General features: G+C 43.8%; 1 protein-coding gene across 1 annotated transcript; it reads right to left on the minus strand.

The window, feature by feature from the left end:
• Nucleotides 1-7,236: 7,236 nt before the first annotated feature.
• LOC149146753 (uncharacterized) lies at nt 7,237-7,620 on the minus strand. The gene has a single exon (XM_089452851.1). It carries the CDS (start codon nt 7,618-7,620, stop codon nt 7,237-7,239), a length of 384 nt encoding a protein of 127 aa, XP_089308977.1.
• Between the last annotated feature and the right edge of the window lie 3,264 nt (nt 7,621-10,884).

Genomic DNA, 10,884 nt, shown 5'->3' on the forward strand with positions numbered 1-10,884 from the left:
CACAGTCAATGCATGACTCTAAAATTCCTTACAAATTCTGCTGAAAAGATAGCGCCAACACTTGTCGATTCTGTTTCCGCATGACAACTAAAATCGGAGGTCAGCAAACCAATGCTCCTGAAGCCGATGTTGAATGCGTGTGATCTCAGAGAATAGATACATAGATATTTAATTTCTAGATACAGTTTTAGTTTTATTTTTGATTTATTTTTGCCATAGATGAGGACGGTCATTTAAACCTCCTCCTATATTTTTGTAATAAACTATTTTTATTATTTAGTTAGTAGTATTTTAACCCATCTCTTGCATTTGGAGAAGGGTCCTAAAATTTGTCAAAAACATTTCCTCAGAACATGCACTTCTGCACCCTCAGAGGAGGTTTTGATGAATGAATGGAACGAGATTTATTGACATCTGCGTTTAATGTCTGCTACTGAAATGCATTTTTGTACTCTTAGTAGATATTGAATTAGGAAGAGATAAATCTATGTTGCTGAAGCTCATGAGTAGGACTTGTTATCAATGGTACTTTTACTCTTAATGATTTCTGCTTATGTGTCAAAGTAATATTTTATATTCAATTGTTTATATATGAAAGTTTGAATGTTTGAGTTATCATTTGGCACTTTTGTACGATGGTGACTATTCTATTTATGCTTTAATGTATGAATGACTTATTATGCGATATGCTTCTCATAATTGTTTCAGCTAATTTCTTATACAAAACAATTCATTTTTAATGAATTCTTTTCTCGTAGCAATTGAATGATCTTTATTACCAATTGCTATTAGAAACTATTTTAGATTGCATAAGTGAAAAGTTTTTTTTTTCTCGGTAACAAAGCTATTCTATTAAATATTTACAGAGTACAAAATTACATCAGGTAAGACCCGTTTGCTCTTGCCCAGGCATAGACAAAACTAAGACAAAACTAAGACTGTCCATAGACACACAAGCCCACGCAGGGGATACAGAAAGAACTATCACCATTGACACAAAAAGGACTGTTCAGGTCGTCCCGCGCAGGGGAGACACAAAAAACCATCAGCTTTGACATTCTGAAAAAAACATAGACTGAAACAACAACAAACCAGGAGACGACAGCGTGCTTGCGCCCAGGTGGAGCAGGGGCGCCGGCGTGATTATTCACTCGGCTCATCCAGCTGCTCCTCCACAATTGGGTACCAGCCGTAGTAATCCGGCTCAGCATGAGTAGGCGAGGTCGCTTCCGCCTCCCCAGCGGTGGCTTTTGGAGCATTCTGGGATTGCTTGGATGTATCCTCAATGTTGGCCCGGCTCTTGTCTTCCTGCTCCATCTCAGCAGTCGGAGCTTGCTCTGCATCCCCCTGGTGGTCCTGCATCCCATGCTCCCGAGCATCCATGGGGTCATCCACCTCAGGAGGGTTCTCGATGAACAGAATGGAGACATGAGCACTAATTCTCGGATTTGCCGTGGAGCTGGTGAAGTTGAAAATCATGGAGCCGAAGGCTGGCAAGGAGGCCGAGCTGGATGCCTCTGCATCCATATGTTGGCCAGAGAGTAGGGGAATGGCTCCAATGGAGCTTGCCAGATTACAGTGGCAGCAGTGCCTCGTTTCATTTCTCACAGGTCTACTCGAGCCCCCGCCTCTGGAGGAACCACGACGGCTCAGCAACCTTTGTCTGGGTCTCACCATAATGGTATGAGCCTCCCTGCAAACTGCCAGGTGAGCCGGACTGTCGCAAACCAGAACCAGCACCGTATTAGACTCCACCGCCTGAGAGGGGGCCGCTTCAACAACAGAGACCAGAGCCAAGTGCAGCACGACCAGAATTCCTTGCTCCCAACCGGATATAAGCTCGCCATCGTCACCTACCCGCCTCGAATTCCCATCCGCCATAACTGCATCAATGCTCTGGGCATTCACTTCTGTCGTCCCCCGTCCCTTCGATTTAAACCAAGAATGTGCACGTCGTCCTCTCGCATGGAATGCCACGTGATGCCCATGGAGCGGCATGTGGCTGGCTTCCATCTCCCGTCCCATCGCGTTAAACACCCGCATCCGGGGGCGTTTCCTCCATTTGGACCAGTCGCGAACATTCTTGGGCTTCCTCATTCGATAATATGTCATTCAGTTGTCCAGTAAGTAGAGAGTGCTTACCTCCCACTCCAACATTGGCCATGTAGTCCGCTATCTTATTGCCCTCCCTCTTTGTGTGAGTGAAGGTGATAGCTCTGTTGCTTTGAAGCTTCTGTTCTATAGCTTCCAGACGCGCTTCTAGCCTCCAGCTGGTTGCTACTTTTTTGGCTTGTGATCCGTTTAGGATTTTTTTTGCCATATTGATGAGGATTTGGGAGTCTCCTTCAACCTCCAGAGGATAGAGGTTTAACTCGCTAGCGAGCTGAATACCCTGCCATAACCCTTCCAATTCTGCTGAGTTGTTGGTGTCCCAGCCAATGCTTCCATAAAAGAGAGTTATGGGAGTTCCTTCATGATTTCTTATTACTCCCCCAAATCCTGCTAATCCAGGATTTCCTTTTGAGGCACCATCAAAGTTAAGTTTGAAAGTGTGCTTTGGCGGAGGCTTCCATTTAGCTTGTTTGTCCTTGCTGTTTGTAGGGGAATTCTGCTGGTCCGTGCCATTGTTGCCTCTGATCTGCCAACTATCCATGATGGCTTTCTCATTGTCTAAGGTAGGCCAATCCTCCTTCTTCCATGATCTTGTCATCAGAGTTTCTTGGATGTTTTTGCAGAGCATATGCCAGATTGTGTCCATGGAGGAGCGTTGATTTTTGAAGATGCGTTTGTTTCGCTCCTTCCAGATACTCCATAAGATTAGCCCAGGAATCAATCACCAAAGATGATTGAGGATGTTGCTCTTATACGGGTCCTTTTGCCATTGTCGTATGGAGTTTGTGATTTCCACTTCAAGTCTGCATCTTTTTTGGCAGCGAAAGCTTGCTTTCTCCCATAGTTGGTTGGCTAGAGGACAAGAGTCCAACAAGTGTTGGAGCGTTTCCTCATGGGCGCAACAGTTAACGCATATGGAGGGTCCATGGAAATTTCTTCTACGAAGCTTGTCCCAAGTTAGGATTCTCTGATGCCCTACCAGCCAGAGAAAGTGACATATCTTTGGCCACGAGCCTGAGTTCCAAATTTGGCCCCAGATTGGGTCTTGAGGAACAGCATCATTGCACATAATTTTATAAGCTTCAGATGTGGTGAACGCTCCCTTAGGTAGATATCCCCATCTTATGATATCCTCCCTTTCGTCATATCTGATTTTTCTTTTGCTGAGCTCAATTTCCAGAGCTGTGGATGACTGGCGATTTACATTTGAGAGGATTTGATTGCCTGGCTTCCAGATTCTGAATCCTTTCTCCAAATCCTGGGTCCAAAAGTGCCTGATCTTGGTCATCTGTGTTTCCTCCTCCATATGATGCAAAGGCTGGTTCAGGGCATTGCTGAGGGTGGGCATTTGATTCCATGCATCCGTCCAGAATCTAGCGTTATTGCCATTTCTCACCTCCCAGAAGCTGTGCTTCTGGATCATTTTATAATGTTCCTTGGCTGCATTCCAAATTAACGAGCCTTTGTTACTGGGTTCCAATCTGATAAGCTCTTCCTGGGGTCGCTGGTTTGCATATTTTGCTGTCCATAGAGTGACCCACGACTTTCCTGCATTGGTGAGCCATTGCCACCAGATCTTGGCTCCCATGATGGCATTGCTGTGCTCCAGATCCCTTAGTCCAATTCCTCCTTTTGCCTTTGGCTTGCAAACGGAGCTCTATTTTACCAGCACCCAATTGCGATTGGTAGCGTTGCTCCCCCATAGGAAATTTCTCTGAATTTTCCTTAATCGTTTTAGGACCCATTTAGGCGCTTCCAAGATGGAGAAAAGGTACAACGACATAGCTTGAAGGACAGCTTTAATGAGAACCACCTGGCTGACAAGGTTCAGGGTTCTATGAGTCCATTGATTGAGCCTAGATTCAAGCTTTCCAATTAAATTGCGCCAAGAGGAGTGAGTGATGGCTGAGGTAGTGAGGGGAGCTCCAAGGTACTTTGAAGGGAGAGAGGCCATAGGGAATCCCAGGATACAGACTATGGCAGACTTGACTACTGGGGGAGTATTAAAAAATAAAATCTGCGATTTGGAGCAATTGATATTGGTCCCTGAGGCTTCTGAGAAATCAGATAGGATAGCTTTGAAAACTGAGGCTTCTTGAACAGAAGGGTATCCAAACAGCATCGTGTCATCAACAAATTGCTGATGGGAGGTAGCTGGCAGGTGGTGAATGGAGATACCCTTAAGCTGGTGCATGTGGAGGCCATTCTTAATGTGACGCCCCAGTCCTTCAGCCATCAAAACAAAGAGGAAGGGGGAGAGGGGGTCACCTTGCCTAATACCACGGGAGGGATAGAAAGGGCGAGAGGGGATCCCATTAATTAGGATGGAGAAGCTAGAGGAGGAGATAAGGCTCATAACCCAGCGAACCCAGGTGGGGCTGAAACCAAAAGCTGTTAACACTTGCTGAATATAATTCCAACTGAGTTTGTCAAAAGCCTTGGAAAGATCCAGTTTAAGGAGCATACCTGCCTGCTTGGAGTGCTTGAGAGTATGAGAAATCTCATGCGTGTGGATGATTCCGTCTAAAATCTGTCGGCCTTCCATGTAACTGGATTGTTCTGGTGAGATGAGCATTGGTAGGAGGGGCTTTAGCCTGTTCGCAATGACTTTAGATATGACCTTGTATATGACATTGCATAGAGCTATGGGCCGAAATTTGTCCCGTTTGAGCGCATCCTCTTCTTTTGGAATCAGGGCAATGAAGCTGGTATTGAGCGAGGGAAGTAACCAATGAGCAACTCTCGACTCCTCCACCACCTCCCAGACTTCCATCTTAATCAAATCCCAGAACCTGTGAAAGAAAGAAGTGGTAAACCCATCCGGGCCGGGAGCTTTTCCATCTTTGAACTGAGTCATTGCATTGTCTACTTCCTGCATTTGAATTGGGCTGAGGAGGAGCTTATTATGCTCTTCAGTGACAAGTTTTGGTATATTGCGGGTGATTCTTTCAATTGCCGGATTTCTGTCGATGTCAGGTTCTTGGTGAACCTGCTTGAAGTGTTCGAGGAGAGTATTTTCGATTTCCTCATGTTGCTCCACCTTTTCTCCTCCTGGTTTTTGAATGAATGGAATATTGTTGCCCATTCTGCGTTGCACTGTTATTCTATGAAAAAATTTTGTATTTCTTTCTCCCTCTTTGAGCCATCTGATTCTTGATTTCTGCTTCCAGTATATCTCCTCCTGCCTTCTTCTTTCTTCTAGCTGAGTGTGGATGCGCTGTTCCTGTGCGAGTGTTCGCTCGGTATGCCCGCATGTGCTTATTTCTCTTTGCAGTTCCTCCATTTCTTTTTGAAGAACATTTTGCTCCTTGAATATGTTTCCAAATGTCTCTCGATTCCATCTCTTGAGGCAGAGCTTTAAATGTTTGAGTTTCTGTTGAAACTGAAACATTTTGGAGCCATCTTGCGGGCGGAAGGAGGTCCATGTGGCGTTGACGAAGTCTCTGAGAGAGGGATGAGTGAACCAAAACTCCTCAAAACGGAAAGGCCTTCACGTTTTATTGCCTGGGCGTTGCCATTGTAGGGAAATCGGCCAGTGATCAGAGCCAGAGTGGGGTAGGATGGCTGCCGAGAAATCTCCCCCTAAGTGGATCGAGTTATCTGATATGAGAAAGCGATCCAGCTTGGAGGCGATTTGATGAGGGCCTGTTCTGCGATTACTCCACGTAAAAGTGCCATTGCAAAACTGTAAATCAATCAAGGATGCATTCTGAATGAAGTTTTTGAAGTGGATGTTTTCCTGCTCCAGCTTGTTTCTACCTCCAAGCTTCTCCTCTAAATTTGTGATCATATTATAGTCCCCTCCTGAAATCCATAGAGGGTGCTTGCGATTGGCATTGAGGATTTCTAATTTGTAGAGGAGAGCCATCTTTTCCTTTGCTTCCTGGGGGAAGTATACATTCGAGAGGTGCCCATGAATATTAGTGCCTACTATGTGGAAGATAGCCTGAATGAGATTATGTGAGGCATGGAATTCCGACAGAGTAAGGGCCTGAGGGTTCCATGCAATGGCTAATCCCCCTGAAGCACCCGAAGCATCTACAGCTACTGATTGACATCCTGACCATGCTTTGGTGAAGATTTTTTCTAAAGTAGTGCTATTACATTTTGTTTCCTGGAAAAAACAAATTTGTGGCTTTTCTATTTTAATCATATTTTTGAGCATTCTGAGCTTTCCTGGGCCGTTGAGCCCCCTGAGGTTCCATGAGATGAGCTTCATGATTCACTAATGGGGGATGGCTTGTAGTACTTCGTAAGCTTAGCATACTTACCGGAGTCTACCAGAATCTTTCCAAGCGCGATTGTTCTTTGGAGGTCTGTTCTTCTTCCTCTTTTTTTGGAGTCTTTTGGGGTTTGGCTGAGATCCCAGTGACTGCCTGGCTGAATGCCAAGCTGATTCTGATAGTAGGCCCTGGAAATGACCATTTCCAGTTTATCCAGCTGTATTTCTGGGATACTTTCATATGCTTTTCTCTTGCATGCTGCTTCTAGTTCAAGTATGTCTAGACCATATAGATCTATACTTTCCGGCTCTTCCTCCATATGTTGCACCTGATTGTCTTCTTCCACGGGAATACTTGGATCCTGGGCGGGGCCTGAGGATCCATCAACCTCCATTTCGATGCCTTTGTCCTCTTGTTTCTCTTTGCTCTCCACAATGAGGATAGGGGGTTCTTTAGAGGGGTGGGATTTAGAAGGGTGGGCTTCGGGAGGTGGCTGTGAAGAGGAGGAGGGGTGGTCCGAACTTGGAGGGGGGGAGGTGTTGTGCTCATCCGAGATATTAGCCAAGATGCCAAAGTTGTTCCTGACTGAATGTTCAGCACCAGTATTCGATTTGGGTTTCTTCCCAGAGGGTGGTTTTTTATGCGCTCTCTTTCGAGTTGGGGCTTTGGTAAAGCCATCATTGGGTTGTGACTCAAAGGGTGAAGGGACTTTTTCTTGAACATTCAGGGGGCAGTCTCTGAATAGATGCCTTATGGCGTGGCATTTACGGCAGCCAAACAGAACATGTTCATAGTCTAAAGGCCGAATCCACTCATGATCACGGTGAGAGAGACTTACCGATTCTGACAGGGCTTTGTCCAGGTGCATGAAGACGCATAAGCAGGCGTAGGATGTGAATCTTCAGAGTTTCGTTTCCTCAGCCGTCTTGATATATTCCCCTAAACCATTTCCTATATTTTTCAGAATATTCTCATCCCAATATTCATCTGGTAGTCCATAGAGTCTTATCCAGACTGGTGCCCATGTGAGATCCTCCTGATCTGGGTTAAATCTGGGACCCCAATCCCTTAGATAAAGGCCTGCCGAGTTGAAGAAATAAGGACCTTCAACCAGGATTCTATATTTATCTTCCAGACAGAAAAAGATTGCAGTGAAGAACCCTTTTGGGCCTAACTGCAGTGTCACATCTCCCTTAGGTTTCCACTTCGCGGCAATCCAACTGTACAGGGCTTTCTCCGTCGGCCAAAACCCTATGAACTTCCCGATGAGTGCATGGTCAGTCATGTATTGGATTCGTGCTTCTATTATTTCCCCTGGCAGTTCTATTCTGGGTCGATCTGTGGCTATTGGTTTGCATGTGGCTGAAGAGACCTTCTGAGTACCCTCTGATGAGGATGGCTGCACAGTCTCTCCATTTACCTTATCTTTCAAGTTCTCTTTTCCTTTGCGTTCATTCTGGCGCAAGATTTCGGGATTGATCACGTTTTCATTGATTGATCCGAATCGGATTGATCTTTCATTGTGTTGCTGTGCTATTTGTGCGCTGGGGGAGGTTGCAGAAGCCCCCCCTGGGGGTCTCCCATGTGTCCTGCGCCTTTTCCTCCTTTGTATTGAAAAGCCTGCGCAGGTCGTCAGGTCCTTGCTGGTTCTATGCAAAGAGCAGTCTGTGCTGTCTGATCACGCAGTCGAACCCTAGCCGTAGTCGCCAGAGCGAGCTCCCTGTTCCCAAAATTATTTTTTACTGCATAAGTGAAAAGTAAAATCCCGGGTAGTTTTAGAATTAGATGTCTCTGTTCATTAGAATATATTTGCATGTTTTAAATTAGACTTAGATTAAAAACATTTTATTTAGAAATATTTAGAAAGGGAAACATCAACTCTTATCATCACACACAAATTGGGAAACTGGTCCCATTATCCCCAGTTGGACCCACCATCCCAAACGAAAAAGGAGCTTCTTTCAAGGTCCATACCGGTGGGTATCCCCCTCATTTTAGACCCGATTGTTGGCATTATGGAATTATGGACATGTGTTGAACTTGATGGAAACCCTCTCACAGACGAACATTTCTCTTATATACATCTTGATGGGGATAAGAAGAGCCAAGAGGAGAGAAGAGGGGCCATTTACATATGTTTATCGGAACCATTGAGCCATTGGGAGCTTATCGAAGCAATAGAGGCTCTTTCTCATATATATGCTTATCGGGAGGTATCAGGCTTATTAAAACCCATATATGCATGCATTAATATTATCGGGAGGTGTTTGGGCACTTAAAACCCAGATATATATATATATATATATATATATATATATATATATATATATATATTATAATAAACAATAGCATTTCCGCCGAAATATATATATATATATATATATATATATATATATATATATATATATATATATATATATATATATATATATATATATATATATATTATAATAAACAATAGCATTTCCCCCTTTCGGCGGATAAACATAGTTATATGTGTTAATACATATATATCGGCATATATGCGCATCGGGGGTTCGGGTATGTAACACCGTTGAAACCTCCGATTGCGAGCGGACCCGATGGCATATCAAATTTGGTTTATAATAATATCGCATCCGCATTTCGGCATATATGCGCGTCGGGGGTTCGGCTATGTGACTTCGTTGAAACCTCCGATTGCGAGCGGACCCGATGGCATATCAAATTTGGCTTATAATAATATCGCATCCGCAGTTCGGCATATATGCGCGTCGGGGGTTCGGCTATGTGACTTCGTTGAAACCTCCGATTGCGAGCGGACCCGATGGTGGCATCAAACATGGTTTATAACAATATCGCATCTGCAGTGTATCGCAATACATAAAGGGTCACCCACCCCAATCCTCCGATTGCGATAAGAGGGGGCGGACCCGATAGAGGGATTAAAGGCATCATATATTAATATCGCATCCGCGGTAGTCGCCCATTTTATAAAAGCCTCCCTCATCTAATCGCCGATAGCGATAAGGAGCGGACCCGATATATTATTGATATGAGTGCATTCAATTAAAAGTCCGCCTCTTCGCCCGTTTGGACCGTTTTCATTGTTTTCCCACTTAAGCTCTTTTCTTAAGAAATCGGTCAAAACAGTTGCACCCCAGGTTTTCGGATCCTCTGGTTTCGATTCTTGGTATTATCAAAAGCGTGAATATATAAAGAAAAGGGGATCCTGCGGCAAAGCATCGATCACGAATGGAAGATCTCAAGGGAGAATTGATTATTTGATTGGCATTCTTGTGACCGGTAAAGGAGCAATTACTGAATCTGAATTAAGAAGAATGCGCGCAGAACAGAGAAAAGGATCACAGGGTTAAAGTTCAGACATTTCTTTGAGAGAAATCACATTGCTACGGGTGTATTGCAGTTCAGGTTTTGGGTGCGCATATTGGGTTTGTTTTGTGTCTAGCCTCCTGGTGCACTGTTATATGTATATCCTCTGCATTGTAAACAACCTCTGTTATTAATAGGTGACCAGATCGGATATTTGTTTATATTTTGATCTAGTGCTCGGGTGGTGCTTGGGTGATTTTGAAATATCTAAGAATATATATGTTGATCTGATGCCTGAGTAATTCTGAAGATTTGTTTATACTTGATGACCATTCGATCTTCTTGGATCCAGTCTGAAAATTAATGAAACGTGGTCCTTGAACGAAGTAGGGGGTCGTAGCTCCCTTCACGGAGAGACTAGAAAACGAGAGAGGGTTGTAGCTCTCTGCACGTTGTAGCCTGCATACTGGTAAAGGACTGCACCATTACAAATTCATTGTAAAAGAAATTCTATTTGAAAGAAGATAGAGACATATTGCAGCAGGTGGTTTTCACCCACATTGGGTTTCCACCTTATATCTGGTGTTGCGTTGTGTGACAATCTGTTTTTAACTGTTCTTGTTCATCATTTTATGGTAGTGACATATAAGTTAATTATCAATTTCGGAAGAATAATTTAAAGCATAAATCTGGATGGTTTATTGAAAAGAAATTAATAATACTGATTCAACCCCCCCTCTCAGTATTATTTCCAACACCGATTTTCAGGGCTTCAACATATTTGGCACTAGAAAGAGGGCTTGAACCTTCGAACTGTGAATGGCTAGTAAATCTAAATCTAAATACCATTTTGAGAGTAAATCGCCCTCAACATCTCCCCCGACTTCTCCATCGCATTCTGAGTCTTTAAATATTAAGCGAGAAGTTGAGAAAACAACAACCATGACCACAAACCCAAACATCTCAGATAGATCTACTATCGAATCTCCTGAAGTTGAGTCTTTGATTCATAAACTTCAAGGATTTTCCATATCACCGCAAAAGTCTGAAATATCTCAAGGTAGTGTGACTTCACAATACAATCCTTCTCATCCTCTTACCAGATTACAGAGTGAAAATTTTGGTATCGAACCAACTAAATTACCTCTGCCTAAAAGGAAAAGAGCAAGGAAGACACCTCAAGGGTCTGATAGCGAGACTCTTTCATCATCATCATCCATTTCATCTTCTCCATTAC

This window comes from Pinus tabuliformis, chromosome X (genome assembly GCF_031772625.1).
Source record: "Pinus tabuliformis cultivar Carrire ecotype Pingquan chromosome X, CPIR1, whole genome shotgun sequence".
Lineage (NCBI taxonomy): Eukaryota > Viridiplantae > Streptophyta > Pinopsida > Pinales > Pinaceae > Pinus > Pinus tabuliformis.